This window comes from Sparus aurata, chromosome 18, assembly GCF_900880675.1.
Source record: "Sparus aurata chromosome 18, fSpaAur1.1, whole genome shotgun sequence".
Taxonomy (NCBI): domain Eukaryota; kingdom Metazoa; phylum Chordata; class Actinopteri; order Spariformes; family Sparidae; genus Sparus; species Sparus aurata.
In genome coordinates, this window is record NC_044204.1 from 18851388 (window position 1) to 18868206 (window position 16819).

The 16819-nt window shown below is 39.4% G+C and overlaps 2 protein-coding genes across 2 annotated transcripts; one reads left to right on the plus strand and one right to left on the minus strand.

The window, feature by feature from the left end:
• Positions 1–2557: 2557 nt before the first annotated feature.
• On the minus strand, positions 2558–11977 carry itk (IL2 inducible T cell kinase). Its single transcript, XM_030396640.1, has 17 exons — positions 9713–11977; positions 9475–9579; positions 9291–9372; positions 9074–9199; positions 8850–8887; positions 7326–7477; positions 7152–7217; positions 6995–7049; positions 6425–6504; positions 6174–6316; positions 5961–6035; positions 5465–5633; positions 5149–5365; positions 4995–5059; positions 4748–4866; positions 2731–2888; positions 2558–2623 (listed from the first exon to the last, which is right to left on the minus strand). The coding sequence occupies exons 1-17, from the start codon at positions 9848–9850 to the stop codon at positions 2558–2560; spliced, it is 1854 nt and encodes a 617-aa protein (XP_030252500.1). The 5' UTR covers positions 9851–11977.
• On the plus strand, positions 11962–16001 carry med7 (mediator complex subunit 7). Its single transcript, XM_030396642.1, has 2 exons — positions 11962–12143; positions 14962–16001. Exon 2 carries the CDS (start codon positions 14971–14973, stop codon positions 15733–15735), a length of 765 nt encoding a protein of 254 aa, XP_030252502.1. The 5' UTR covers positions 11962–12143; positions 14962–14970; the 3' UTR covers positions 15736–16001.
• Positions 16002–16819: the final 818 nt, after the last annotated feature.

Consider the following 16819-nt stretch of genomic DNA (forward strand, 5'->3'; position numbering starts at 1 on the left):
AGAGCAGAAAATGGCTGCAAGTGCATTTTCTTAAAGGGACAGTCACACTTCAGTGATGGGCGATGATGATGATGAGGAGGATGATGACGATGAGCGGGGCCCACCACCAACACCACCCGACATGTTGATTCTCTGAATGGTACGTTTAAAAAACAAACAAACAAAAAAAAACGTCATTCTACATATGGAGAGAATATATCCTGTTTTTACATACATTAAAATCACTTTGTGTGTGTTAGTATGGGAAGAGGCGATCAAGTGAACTTTAGACTGTCAGAGGAGTACTGTCCTCTAATGTATGGGGGGAAAAAAATAAAACTAAATAGGCTTTATATATTAGCAAAGCTCTTCATTTAAATTAAACTAAATTCAATTCACTTCAATTCAGTTCTGCTCTTTTGGGTTTGATAGTGCCTGTGGTACACCATTTTAAATGAAGTGAAACAAAATGTAAAGATCTCGTAATGATACAGGACAAAATGTATTTATTGTCACCAGTGCACAAAACTGATGCCATGTCATTTCTAATTTTTAAAGCCACCACAAGGGACTTTCCTTTTGTTTTGATTCTGGCGCCCCCTGTGGACGAAAATGGGAGTGTGTCTACAGCTTCACGTCCAAAGATCTTGTTCAGAGCTTCCCAAACTGGGGCCTGACATCATCATAAGGGTTGAAATGACCTCCCAGATGTTTAAAATTTTTTATAAATAACAACAAATGTTAATTGTTATCTATGTTTGTTTATTTTTTTGTGAGATAAAAATGCTGTTTAAAAATGTAGAAATCATAATTATTAATAATTTTTCATAATCTGCACACAGTGGACATAGTGACACAGTGCTCACAAAGTCATGTCATTTGGGGTGCTTGGGATCCTGGTGGCCTTAATCCTCTTTGCAAAACAATACTGTATGTTTTTTCTTCATTTCCACCATTAATTTCCAATTTTGTCTCACCAAGAGCAAAAGTTTGGGCACCCCTGGGCGCATTTGTTCTGAAAGCGAATGAAAGAAAGACCCATTATATTTTTATTTCTTTTTCTTTTTTCGAAACACAGGTGTTTGGAGGATGCATGGTGTTGAGGTGATGTGGCTATGTAAGATTAATAAGTAAGTAATTAATAATAAGTAGGATTAATGTAACATGACGATGGAGAAACAAAGTGAGCTGTGTTTTAGTGCCATAGTGTTTCACCAGACTAGAGCTGTTTCCTTCCTTTGGTTGAGACCCCTCAATTTATCCTGTGCAGTCACCATGAAATATCATTTTAACACTTATCTAACTCAGTGACAGACATTAGGAATAACTATACAGAAATTGCCAATCTTCTCGCTGATGGTCCTGGCACATCAGTATGAAACTGAGACTGATTCACGACCAGTTAAAAACTCCTTGTGCTACAGTTTAAATGTAGTATAGCACAGTGTATGCATGTTCAGTATATATGTTTTTTTTAAATATTTTATACAAACAGTTTTTTTAATCATTTGAAATGTGTAAAAATAGATGTATAATGCATAAGGATATTATATACAGCATTGGAGGCCTATAGACTATCCACATACTCAATTATTAGCATTATTAAGTTATCATAAATTGGTAGACTGAATGTATTTTACACTCAAGTGCAAAGATCCAGCGCTGACTTTGTACTTTGACATACTTTGTGACAGTGTGAGTATAAAAGTCTCTCTGGGCCAGAAAACATGTCTGACCTTTACTGCCATTTCTGGCCACAGCCGCAGAGCAGAACACCTGACTTGGTAGACAGAGCAGAAACGGATTCATCTATTATACTGTGATCCCATATACTCACTACATCAGTCCAAGTAATGATTGTTTTTTTTACATTTCCACATATGTTTATCCATATCCAAACCGCAGTTTTGTAGGAACTTTGGAGTTTGAACTTTGATGTTGTAGGATGCTCATCAAAACTGTGACCATTCAAAGCTTATGTACTGAGGGTTAGGGTTTGGGTTATGTTTCTGTTATGAAAAGCCTGTCAAGACTGGAACTCATTGCGTCTGACCTGAATTCAAGATAGCAAATAACAAGCTTTTTACAGCTGCCTTTCAAGCTCACAGGGGGTGGCTGATCAAAAGACAGATATGGATGGGGGCAAGTTGTGTATTAAATCTCAACTATTACTATCTATGTCAACTTTAAGAATCATTTCTGAAAATCAAATGTGTTACCTACTTATGTAAATATTAAACATTTAATATTCATTCACAGTTACTGTGGTGCTGAATAGATATAGGAAAAGACAAATCACACAAATTCATTTAATTAACGGTGGATTAAACAACACAACCATCTCACCTGTTTAATGTACAGAATACTTCAAACCCTAACATGAACCTGCAGTGAGCAGCAGTAGCTGCATGAATGGACTGTATGAGTGAGCCTGTATACAGAAGAAACGGATAAAGTGCAAAATCCAGGCTTTGTAATCATCTTAACAACAACTACTTTACAGATAATTGATGAGCAATAAATCAATAAATAAAATAAATATGGCTATTTTCATAAGTTATCGACCTCAAGTCTTGGTTCACAGATCTGAGACAGAGGCCAGCTCGTGCAGAAGAAGAGCGAAGGTCGGACGATCTTCTGGTTTCTGAGAAGGAAAGCATGAAAAACAAAGCATTGTTACAAAAAGTTTTGCTGTCTAAGTGATGTTGTATGTCAGCTGTTTCTAAGAATATGTTAAACTCCTGTGCCCACCTCCTTCCAGCACCACTCCATGAGCAGGTAGACAGCATCCGGGGCCAAGCGGGGCTTTAGGAGCCTCAGCCCTGAGTTCAGGGACTCCACCACTTCGGCATTCGAGCGGTTCTCGTAAGGAAGGCGACCCTCGTTATACACCTCCCACATGAGCACACCTGAGCAGGGGTGAACAGTTGTTATAGAATAAACACACCTATAGAAAGAGTGGCTGTTGGCCAGTTGATCTTGTATGTGATGAGGACACACCAAAATCAATTTGTTGTGTCTCTGGTTAATCACTTGCATGTTTGTTTGTATGTTAGCTTTTAGGCATACACTATTTTGAATGATTCTGACATGCATCATCCAAAGTAAGAGATCAGACGTATTATCGGTTTATAAACTGCTTTTATGCAATACATTCATCCATTTAGCAGTACTCTTGGCCACATATAGTTGTCTATTTCTTTCCAAATGACTATTTCTACTTAGAAAAACAGTTTTCTTTTGTTGCACATTTTACACATCCTCTAGATCCTACAGAACTGTCACGTTTAGCTGCAATGTTTTTTATTACAGTTTTGTTTCTTTTCAGTTTTCTGTTGCTGGTTGGTTAGGTTTAGGCAACAGAAAATACTTGTTAGTTTCAGGCAACAAAAATACCTGGTTAGATTCAGGCAATAAAAATACTTGGTTAGGTTCAGGCAACAAAAATACTTGGTTAGGTTCAGGCAACAAAAATACTTGGTTAGATTCAGGCAATAAAAATACTTGGTTAGGTTTAGGCAATAAAAATACTTGGTTAGGTTTAGGCAATAAAAACACTTGGTTAGGTTCAGGCAACAAAAATACTTGGTTAGATTCAGACAATAAAAATACTTGGTTAGGTTCAGGCAACAAAAACACTTGGTTAGGTTTAGGCAATAAAAATACTTGGTTAGGTTCAGGCAATAAAAATACTTGGTTAGATTCAGGCAATAAAAATACTTGGTTAGGTTTAGGCAATAAAAATACTTGGTTAGGTTTAGGCAATAAAAATACTTGGTTAGGTTCAGGCAACAAAAATACTTGGTTAGATTCAGACAACAAAAATACTTGGTTAGGTTCAGGCAACAAAAACACTTGGTTAGGTTTAGGCAATAAAAATACTTGGTTAGGTTCAGGCAAAGAAATACTTGGTTAGATAAGGCAACAGGAATACTTGGTTGGGTTTAGGAAAATTGGGCTTGGGTTGAAGTAGACCCTTTCACAACGTTAAAAACATGTTTGAAACAATAACTTCTCCCCTGTGTTTATTTTTCAGGTCTTTTCCCTCCCGAGTCACTCAGCTACAACATTACAAAAACATGATTTCTCAGTTTCAGTGTTGGTCCTGGAGTAAAATTTATTATGATGCTCCAGGAATAACACCAAAAGAGCGATATCAGATTATGCATTCCAGCCCAGTGCTACTCGATCTGATATGGGTTGAAATCAATAACAGAAGTTGTAATTAAACATTTATTTGTATCATCTGTTGGATACAGTTAAATCACAGCTTTCGAACAGTGACTCTTGCACATGCCAAGTTGATATGTTGCTGCCTGTTTAAACTCCTGTTTCGGCGATGGGCCTTGCAGAATTAACGTCTTGAAGATTACTGGAAAGCCACTAGTTGGCATTACACCATGAAAATTAATTAGCTACCAACAGTTACATCTCTGGCACATGTACATGTGTGTACAAATGAATAAATCGATTAAATGTAGTAAACCAAAAAGGTGCAGTGCAAATTTTTTTCAAAATTCATAAAAAATGTGTGTCCTTTTGCCATGTGTGTTTGAAATAAAATGTGTCCTATCAAAAATTGTACCAAATGATCCTTGTCTTGTTAGTTCACATAGGACGCCAAGGTCAATATGCTAGCAGGAGAGAGCGACTGATTTTGGTGCCTCCTCCGAACCTCCAAATCATATGAATGGTTCAAAAATAAGACACAGTAAGGACGTTGTGTGACAAAGACAGCAAGTCAGACAGCGCAGACACAGGAACGCACCGAATGACCAGACGTCGGACTTGCTGCTGAACTTGCAGAATTTGATGACCTCCGGGGCCGACCACTTGACAGGGAACTTAGAGCATAGGGAGCTGGTGTACTGATCATCAAGCACAAATCTGCAGTGCAGAGAGCAGACAGGCAACACTTTAAACATTGTAAAAACGCAATAAATATTGTGAGAGGTCCACACAATACGTCGGTTAGAAGATTCAGCAAAGAATACGCAGACTGTGAAAAGCTTTACCTGGTCATACCAAAGTCGGACACCTTCACCTCATTGTTCTCTGAGACAAGACAGTTGCGGGCAGCCTGCAAAGGACAGATACACAGGATTAACTATTACAACTGATATACAAAAGTGTGTCATGAAAAATGTCTCGTGCTGGTTTACACTGTACCAGATCTCTGTGGATGAAGTTGGAGCTCTCAAGGTACGCCATCCCCTCACTGACATCCAGACACATCCCCAACATCAAGTCCTGAGACAGATGCCCCTTCCTGGCTCGCAGGTAGTCGGACAGACAGCCGTTCTCCATGAACTCAAACACCAGACACATGGGAGAATGCTGGGTGCACACACCGTAGAGCTGAACCAGCTTACAATGAGACAACCTCCTGTTAAACACACACACACACACACACACACACACATTTTTAGATAACTTGATCGCTGAACCGTGTAAGGCATGAAGTCACGTCATGAAGTGCACTTACATCATGACTCTAGCCTCTTCTTTAAATTCATCGTCAGACATGCACTCCTCTCGTATCATCTTCACTGCCACCTTCCTCTGGTTCCACGTTCCCTCCAGCACCAGCCCAAACTGGCCGCTGCCTATCTCCTGGCCCAAGGTCAGCTCCTCCGGGTCCACCTCCCACTGATCTGTGGAGCAGCAGACAGGTGGTGAGGATGACAACATGTGTAGGTTTAGACGGCAACTAAAATCATTATTGAAATAGTTGGCGATGAGGTTACGAAGCAAGTTTTTACTCATTACAGTCAAAGAATTATGAAAGCCTCAGGTTTGTTGCACAACACCAGTCCGAACACATCCTGAGCATGCCTCTGTTAGAATCACTAGAGGTCAGCATAAACCAATTTTTTCAGCATTAAGCTGTGATTCCATTCACCGCCACCTCAACCACTTGACCCATTTCGAGCTGGAACAACATTTTATGCAACATTTTACACAACAGTCCACCATCTAACCTTTCGAGGGATCAGTAATGTCCTGGGAGCAGCCTCCGCCCTGAGAGACAGGGCGTCTCAAACGTGTGATCAGGCCTGCCACGCACACGACACACGACACACGACACACAAACACAAACACGTTAATGCGAATTTATGAAGCGTCTCATCATCTCTTTTGTAGCCATGATTCACATTAATAACTGGTGCATGCGGAAAAGAAAGCACACCTACCAGCGGCATTGTGCTGGTGATAATGGATGAGCTCAGGAATGGTGCTGAACAGGTACTTCTCTGCCAGGTAAAACATGGCCTCTCCTGCTTCTGTCTGTCTGATCTGGTAATGTTTCACTCTCGGATTCTTCTCCCCATTAGATCTGAGGAGGAGAAAGACGTGATGCTTTTATTCAACAAGTCATGCAAAGATAAGATGATGCAAAAGTAGGGTTATTGAGTTACATATGTCAGAAAAGAGTCAAAATTACCCCGGGGCTTTGGTGAAGACTGACACTGTGTAGACTCCCGCCTGTCTCGAGTCACGCACCATGAACGCACCCTCTTTTCCCTTGAAATAGAGCATTCCAACAACGTAAAATCATCCACAATAGATATGTCATAAGCACGTGTTAGACATGTTTACTGTTGGTATATTTAATCTGCAGCTAACAGCAGCACCGGCCTAGTCTTCAATTTTAGTAAAACATGATGGATGACTTTTCTACCTCCCACTTGCAAAACTTAACAAAGCAACCCCGCAGCAGGAAATTCAACATTGGAGGAAACATTGTGGTTGTGAAACATTTTTCATGGCCCATGTCATGTCAGATTGTGAGTGTGCAGGTGCATTTGCATTAATTCTGCAAATGTGAGATCGCTGTGGCTGGCACCGTCGCAGCAGAAGCGCATACACGAGCAGCATCCTGCTAATCATCATCTGAAATATTGTCTGGTGCGCGTTTTTTCCTTTTTTTTTTTATTTGTTTTTTTCTTTTAAAAGGCAGCTGGATGCACAAACAAATTAAAACTGAATCCTTAAACACCGACATTGTTTTTACCTCGTTCATTAACAGTTCCTCTGCTTCCCCCCGGGTTATGTTTTTGTTGTACCACCTGTGACGAGACAAAACAAACACAAATGAATTGATTCTATAGGCGTGGATTTGCAGACATGTTAAGAAAAATAAAGAGAAGAAAAAAATTAATCAAACTTACTCAAATCTGTCAAAGTTGTTGCCACATTTTACAGCTACGTAAGTACTGGGCACAAAGCCTGTGTCTCTGATGAGGGGTCGGTGGGGAAAAAATACAAATTAATAATTGAACCATAATCAATCATACGGGTACAGTGAAAGCTGCTGTTGAGATATGGTGTTTCATGTGCCTTACCCCCGGTCATTCTCTACGGCCCACCAGTCACAGTGGGAGCTGTTGATCAGGACGTACTCCTGGTCTTTCTTAAGGGGCAAGTCATCGTCTCTGAGTGGTGTGTAGTCTTGCAGGGCGATGACCATTCTCGGTCCTCCATCTTCAAGCCTCATCTAATGTGGGAGTTAAAAGAAAAACAACCAAAAAAAAAACAAACCTGATTATAAATATTATGGAGCGATATGAATTGCAAAGTAACACACTCACAGTCTGTTTTAAGAACATATTTGTAATACTTCTAAAAACATTTCACATTTTCTTTATAAAAAAAACAAAAAACAGCAGCAGACAAAACACAAAAACAGATGTAAACACCCCAAAGACAGAGAATTGGATGACAATACAATTTGGTTTACATTAGATACAGGCTCGGGGAGTAACGGAATACATGTGACCTGATTATGTAATCAGGACACGCAAATAGATAACTGTATTCTGGTAAAGTTAAAGAAAAAAAGATGAAATCAAAAGGACAATTACTAACTTACTTACTAGGACTACAATTTTTAAATAAAGAATTGCATACATCTTTGAAATCATGCACATGACAACATCAATCTAGTCTTGAGTGAAATCAAATGCACAGCAGCGTGTTCTTACAGAATACACGCTCTTAAAAGGGAATATGTGTTTTAGGAGACAAAATTAAAACCCAGAATTTTAATATTTACGATAATAATGAGGTAAAAATACAAACGCACAAACATTTATTGTTCCCATAACTGAATAAACAAACTGCTCTCAGAGGAAAATGATATCCACAGAACACTGAAGCTAGAAAGAAGGCAGGGTCCGCCACATATAACAGGGTAAAACAGTATGAACTTGTGTTGTCCTTTAAGGTCAGTTTGTTTATTCAGTCATTAAAGTGAAGACAGTTTGTTTATTTAGTCTGTTTAGCATAACAAAATCAGTCAATGAAGATCTTCCTCTTCAAATTAAATTTAAGTCATCTCGATAATATTTCTTGTTGCTCATCTTTATTTGCATATTTAGTATTGAAGTAATCCGAAAGTAACAGAAATAAATCAAGTTACGTAACTTGAACGTTGTGATACTTGGATTTCGTAACTGAGTACTACTTTTTTTTAAACAGGTAACTAGTAACTGGGAATATATTTCAAAAGAGACCCTCCCAACCATGATTAGATAATATTCATGTAACGTTTCACAACGGGTATCACATAACAGAGAAGGCCTGGCAATCGTAACACATGAGCTTTGCAAGATAACAAACCAAGCTGCACAAGACACAAAATCATGTGTGCCAAACTGCGGGTGATTTAAGGTGTTGAGGGAGTCAGTCCTGAAAGAGTTGCTTAAATGCGAAATAGTCTCAAAAAGAATGACAACCTCTGGGCAAACCAGCTATAGAATAAATATCTGAAAGGTTATTTTGCTTATCCGCTGTAATGTGAACGGTAGTGACTACCACACATGAAATATTTCATCAGCACATCTTATTTATGCTTTACAAAGTAGTACCTCTGGATCTGGGAGTTGAGGAAGCGGCTTTTTAGAGGCTGTGGAGAAAGTAGAAAAATGGAACTCGTGAATGCAGTTTTATACATTTTGTAGATGTTGTGCAACACCACTCACGCAAGATCAAGATCAAGATTTGCCCGAATTGCATGTAAGTAAAATCATGACTCTGAGTTTCGCAATGATTGAAAATGTGTTTGGAACAATGAGAAGAAAATAATACAAACCACAGCCCAGTGGGTCGTATACGTGACAACCCGCCGCCAGTTTCTCTGTTTGTTGGCAACATCTCCATTTTCCATCCATCCAGAAGTTTGGGTGGTATTTCGCCACCAAATTGTTGTGTTTCGTCTCTACATCAGACAGAATAAGAAGAGATGTAGCGTGGATTATGTACAACCAAGGGTTCCCACTAATCTGTTGCAAACGTCCAAACGTGCTCACCCTCTTTGAGAGCTCTGACCCATCGCTGACGGCAATCATTGTCTGGGGCGAAAACGTAGAGGTAGTGGTTGTCATGAAAAACCTGCAGAGACATTTGAATTAGCAAAGAACACATATTATACCTACTATATGAAACATTAGATATATTTTCTGTGCACTTTTTAAGAGAAATAGCAACGCTCACCTGAAAAGGGTACTTGAAGTTGCATGGTATGGGGACCTCAGTACACACAATCTCCACACACTTGATCCTGTGCAGCTCGATGCAACCTTTCACCATGGGCTTTTTCTAAAGCACATGGATATGATTCACATTATAGTGGGTTATCATCAGGAAGCTAAATGTACAGGCCCAGCCTCCGGATTGTATCATTTTCAAGTTTAAATCGAATATATTTACTGATCAAGCACAGCACACTCACCCCTGGACGCCGTTCAGAATACTTCAGGTTCTGGGTGTCCAAGACAAAGAACCTCTCCTTGTAGTTGCACGGCGATGTTCTCTTCTTTTGTTGAGATTTTTTAATCATAGTTCCCCTCAAAATCACCCTGGGAAACATGTTAACCTCTATGAACGACACAATGAGGAACACTGGTGGCTTTGGTTCACAGAGACAGACTGAGCAACCTCACCGTGACAGAAAAAAAAAAAAAGTAATGGATGATAACTCGATAGAAGACGAGGAGTTTCCGGCATGAAGTTGTTGCACTCTGTTAACCACATCCTTACGGCAAGAAATGGGTTGTACGAGCAAACAAACACCCATGCGCGCACACACACGCACACACTTACACAGACACACACACTCTCTCTCTTTCCCTCGCTCTCTCTCTCACATACTTTCACTGACTATGTTGCAATAAGCCATTGCATCGAGCATACAGTAGTGCACATTTGACATTTTCCACAAAAATGTGCGCTTTGAAGGTAACAGGGTATCTGAGTTTTGGTAAATATGTAAAGACTGGACAGAGATGGCAACTCAATCATAAACTTAATTTCACTGTCAAAAGAACACACTTAAAACTGCCTGAAAACAACATTGCGTAAAATAATGTGTATGAAAACTGAGGTTACAGGCAATGTGGGGTCATTTCCACATTTGTTGCTGCATGGCACACTGAAGATTTTGGAGAGGGGTTGCATCACTTTGTCTTGTTTGTATAACTCCCCTTGTTGCTTTTTTGATTCCGCCTCACCGTCATCCCTTTTTGTCTCTGCTTTAATACAGCGGGCCTGCTCATGAGATGGTTTCAGCTTACTTAGTTTTCTTGTCGTTCCCTCACGCTCTTTTCCGTACAGTAATCACGCACAAACAAAGAAGACACATTTGTGCTGGGATTGTTAGAAAAATAATGTTGATTTCAGCTCCAAGCAACAATGGAGTTGCTCTCACATGAGGGGTAGGAAATTTGATTGGATGCTACAGCACCGCTTTCTGGAAAATTGTTCCTTCAATTAAGTCTGTGTCTCGATCAATTTTCAGTAAAGGTAGGCACTTTTTTGTTTGAAGACAGCGTCACAAAATCAGAGCTGAGGATGAAAGTAGATAAATAAATAAACACATTTCTATAATTTGTAGTATTTTTTCTTTTTAGAACTGTGTAAAAGTTTGATTCCACATATACTCACTTAGGTATATTATGGAAGGCTGAGTATTGGGAAAGCTTGTTTGAGCATTTTTAATAGGCCATTGTGGTGTAATACTTGTTGGGTTGTGAGTGTGAGGGTGAGCGCTATGTGTGTTTGTGGTGTGTGTGTGCAAACGTGCATGTGTGAGAGAATATCGACAAGACAATCCACAAAGAGAAATATCAGATGGGGAAAAACAGCACAATTAATTACACAAGTGTATGATTAAAATAATGCCTGTGGGGACAAATGAAGGGGTTAAAGTAGAAAAGAACTTATAAAACTGTTCCCACAAAACACCAGTTTTCAAATCAAATTGAATAATTACTTGTTCAGATTTACTGCGATTTGGTTGACATTTAATCAACAAACAATATAAAATGTGTTAAGTTTAGATATAGTTTAGAAGATCTGACAGAATCAGTAGACTTCTACATTTGGGTGAAATATTTAAAGCACATTTGAATGACTTAAAAAATTTCTAAACAAAATCTGATTTTTTAAGTGAACTGGAAAAGGCCTACACATACCTACACGGTGTTTGGGATCAGTGCTGTTGTGCAAAATTTTGAGCTCTGGTCTCTTAAAACCATTTTTTTCCAGAATGACTTACAACAGTAACAGATACGTGTCCAGCTTTTTGATGTACAAATGTTTTCTGTATTTCTGCTCAATAAATAAACTATAATTAATATAATATTCTATTTTTTTTATGTTATTATTATTATTCTCATCATGTAATGTTGTTATGTTACATTATAGTAATATAGCCTATTTTTATATCAGGCTTTTGTTGTAGATTTTTGTTTATAAGAAGCTGGTTATCAAAATAAATACCAGAATGACATGTGTTAGAAGTCAACGTCATTTTAGTTCAAATTAAATTAGCACCTAAATAATCTTTACTTGTATCTCCACCGCCACAATTTTTTACGTGTCGCTCTATCATAAATCAAATACTACAAAACCATCATTAACAAATCATTTATCATATTCCGACCAATCGGCGTTATCTTGTTCATCAGACACTGTCCAATCAGAACGACCCAAACTTGTCACGGGGTCACTTCAGCCAATGGAATAGTGACCGACAGGAACGTCATGTCAGTGTCTGGAAGGAGCCAAACCAGTCATGAGCTAGGGTTAATTGTCCGATTAGCCTACCTCTGCTGCATTTTGTATCTAAAGTCTACATTCAGCGTCTACGGAGTCACTAACAGGTCTGTAGAAGACACCACCACTCTTCTTTTCTTCCCGTAATTTGTTGGGTAGTTTTTGGCACCGACGGAACTAACGCTAGTTAGCATTAGTGCTGCTAGCCGAACACTAGCCACATAGCTAAGACCGCTAGCTACGCTTGTCTCTAAACGTCCCCGTGTTTTTGTGGACTGGAGAGCAACACATTCAGAGATGTAAATAATACTTTTAGACAGTAAATGCAAATATCTGTTTATCAGTTGTTGTGGCTGGCAGCCGATAACGTCATTAGCGTCGCTCCCTTGTTACGTTATAAACATCTAGGTTAGCAGGCTAGCAGACTTTCAATGGGGAAGATCTTTCTGCGGCGTTGGGAGCAGTCCAGCTTTGCCTCTTTGAAAACAAAAGCACAGATCTTGACTTAATTCCCGAAATACTACTTGAATTCAAGTGCTGTCTGCATCAGCAGTATTAAGGTGAAGTCCTTGCTACCTTAGCTGAGTAACGTGTGCAATGTAATGGATTTACTCCACAACATCAACTCCATATTAGTTAGGGATATTGAGATATGGGAACGTAGATGCATGTGCATGGATGTGTAATACAAGCCAAATGAAATGTGTTGCATTATATTCACAGAACACAAAATGAAAGCTCAGATATCACAGAATAAACAATCAAGTGAAACACAAAAATATTCCTACATCCCTGACTAATTTTGAGTGGTGTAAGTGACAGATGATTTTGATTTTGATAAGGTCAACCACGAGACTGATCACAACAATAAGAGCTAAGCTACTTATTGCTGCATTTATATATATTTTTTTATTAATATAATTTTGGTCCGTACTTTGAAAGCATCCATCCTATATATATGTGTATTACGGATGCACAGCTGGTGTACTATTGATTAAAGTAACAATTAAGCCGAAAGCAGATGTTGATACTGTTGTGTTTCTGGTAGTTGTTGATAATTATTCCCCCTTTTGTGTGAGGCAAACAAAGAAAATGTATTGCTACACAGTTATTCTGCAATTATTGTATCCACCTGAACACGTACCCACAACCATCCAAGCTCTCATAAATTCAATTCAGACACTTGATCTCAGATTTCAGCCTGAACCAATCAACTGATGGAGCTGCAGCTCCCAGCTAAAAATGTTACACTCCTCTTATTAATATAAACTTACAGGTGCATCCTACATGTATTCTTAGTGTTAATTTTTTTTTAAGAAGAAGGTGCTTTTTGCTATGTAAGAGATACAGTTCTCGCACAAGTTTTGAATAGATGACCATATTTATTATCTGGTCTACAGGGCTGAGTGTTATGGCCAAAAATGTACTATGAATAAAATGTTCTTATCAGTCAAGATCAATAATTATGATAAGTGTCAGATCATTGTTTCCTGTGTGTTAATATAACTTTCATTAAATCCTTTATTTTGCAAAAGGTGCCTTTGTTTACAAAAAAGTATTTTATATCCCTGAAGATATGTAATCTAAATTAAACATCTGCATGCATTGCATAGTAAACATGACATGTTGGTAGATTTTACTAATTTTTGGCCAGGAAGACGAGCCTGTCTGCTTCCTCTGGCTTGAGACATCATGCCCCGTTGTGGCTTCGTAACACCAGTCTGGGGTCGAACATATTCTGCATGTGGATGAACCTCCGGCGTTTCCAATGTAAATACGAGCAGCATATCTTTAGCGATATGCAACGTGACAGCATCTGTAACAGCTGTCCACCGGGACCCTTTCTTCTCATACGGGACACAATGATTAAATGATTCTGCTAATGTTGGCTGCTTTATAGCGGATACGTGTGGGCTGCCGCGGTCTGTACACCTTGTAGTGAACAACAAGTGTCCCACTGCGATCCAGGCGTCTTTTTGAGATGCTGAAATAAATGGTTCGGTCCGCTGCCTTTAGTTGCAACAGCCGTTGAACAAACTTTGCAGCGGACGGTGGTTTGTTCGCGGTCTGACGCCACAAAACCAAGCGACTAACGAGACAGTGCCTTTTTATGAACGAACTCCTTGCTCGCTGCACGTTGTGTTTGTATTTCTGCGGAAAGTCAATGCAGGGAGGAGGGCAGAGCCGACTATGAACTACGGGAGCCCACGAGGAGCAGCGGCGGAGCAAGTTAAATAAAAAAAATCGATTTTCATTTTAAAAAATCGTCCTTACCCAAAAACTCGAATTAATCGATTTTGCCGATTTTTCGTCCAGCCCCAATATTGACTGCTGTCCTTCATCTGTAAAATTTTTTCCAGTGCTTACGTAGCCTTAAAAACTGAGGAATGCTATTAGCCAGTAGCTCATGAAGGTAGGAGAGCAAAGTTAGAAGTTATACAACACGTAATCATTGGCTATTGCTACTAGTCAATGTCGTCTTATTTGCTGTCAGGCCGAAGGCACTTAACAAGTTGTATAACAACCAATACCAGTGTTTTGCTGATAATTTATCCCTAATTTGTACTCTTAATACTTCAAATTTTATTAGCTTGACTAAAAGTGCATGACTGTTGCACAATGTGCATGCACTTTTGTAACATGTATTTGCTTTTAGATATGTTATGCTTTCACATCCTTGTAAAACAGGATTTTTGTTTTGACAGTATTGCATGTTTATGTGAAGGAACATGTTGTTACAACAGTTTTCATTTACATGCTTACAAACCACTGTGTATGCTGCTGTTAAAATGAAAAGAGGCTTATGTGGGATTTAAAACGCACAGCCAGTGTACAAACTGTTACTTGTTTGTTATTTTAAAAGGAAGAACTTGTTTAGCATGGCTTGGTAATGAAAACTGACTAACTTTTTTCTCACTGGTACAGGTCAGCATTATGGGTGAACCACAGCAAGTAAGCGCCCTGCCTCCTCCTCCTATGCAGTACATCAAAGAGTACACAGATGAGAACATCCGCAAGGGTCTGGCTCCTAAGCCACCACCACCAATCAGAGACAGCTACATGATGTTTGGCAACCAGTTCCAGTGTGACGACCTCATCATCCGGCCTCTGGAGAGCCAAGGCATTGAGAGGCTCCATCCTGTGCAGTTTGACCACAAACGGGAGCTTAAGAAGCTCAACATGTCCATTCTGGTGAACTTTCTGGACCTGCTGGACATCCTCATCAAGAGCCCTGGCAGTATAAAGCGTGAGGAGAAGCTGGAGGATTTAAAGCTTCTGTTTGTTCATTTGCACCACCTGATTAATGAATACAGGCCACACCAAGCCAGGGAGACACTGAGGGTGATGATGGAGGTGCAGAAGAGACAGAGGCTAGAGACAGCTGAGCGGTTCCAGAAACATTTGGAGAGGGTGGTGGAGATGATTCAGGGGTGCCTTGCCTCCTTACCTGACGACTTACCACAGATGGAGGGACAGGATGGTGCTGGAGACGGGACGAGGAGTGTGTCAGGCGTAGCTAGTGTTAGTGGCTCCTCTGGGCAGGCCCCCAGACTTAAAACCGAACCGATGGATGTAGAAGAAGCAGGTGCCAGCTGTATGGCAGCAAGTCACCCGGACAAGAGCGCCCCTCCTGCAAAGAGAGAAAAAATATGGGACAAAGATGCGGCCATGTGCAGTATAATTGATGAAATTGCTTAGATTTTCTCTTGAGTATTTGTGTTCCTTTTTTTGTACATCCCTACTGCGTTTGTTTGTCTTTTTTGGTGCTGTACTTGGATAAAAATATGAACGCCTGGCCTGAAAACATCCGGAGTTGAACAGTGTTTTATTTAAAAGCTATCATTTAAATATTTTTAGAAGTTCCTGTGAAGACGTTTGAAGAATGTAAATATTAGACAGATCAGCTGGGGTGCCAACTTTCAGTTTTTTGGAATAAAACAAATTAAAGAACTTTCCAATTGCAATAAGCGTGAAATTCTGTCGCAGTAGCACAGTGATGGCAGCAAATTTAGGGCATGCATCAAATCACAAGAGAATTTTATGTTTTTAAATCCACTGCAGGTGTTTACATTCTGTTAACGTTCACAAAGCATTCTGTCACTATGACTTGCACACTGTCTACTGTGGTCACAGAGAGGTCAGTATTTATAGAGTGTAGTTACATAGTTACAGAGCCACTGCTTCCCTCTCTCAAGCCCAATGCATTGGGTTCTTGTGAGAGCACTTAACAAACTAACTAGTGTTTTCTTCCCTTGTTCATGTAACAGTTTTTGTCTCTTTTAGATTATTTAAACTCTACCAAGTATATTTTTCCTTAACAAAAGACCTAATTTTAATTTACTGTAACATAGTCCTGAATACTATAATACAGGGGTATATCAGTATTGAAATATACCAGGTCTACTTATACAATTTGTCTGTTAATTCTGTTTGAAGCTGGAAAGGTGGCAGGGTCCGCCACATGTAAACAACGTAAAACGGTATGTAAGCCTGTTGTCCTAATAAGGTCAGTTGGTTTATTCAGTTATGAAAGCAAATACAGTTTGTGAGTGTCAATGAAGATCTTTCTCTTCTGATTAAAATGTATTTCTCAAAACTACATAATGCATCTTTAGAAGGGCTCTGTGGAGCTTGTGTTTCGCTGGAAGCCGGTTGTCAGTTTATATCAGCCGCCTCAATTTTTGAACTAGCGTCGTCTGCTGTTGCTCTTACTGTTGCAGGACTGTTGTGGAAAATCCAAACCTGATGTCCCTCACAAAAGAAATCCATAGTCCTGCAGCAT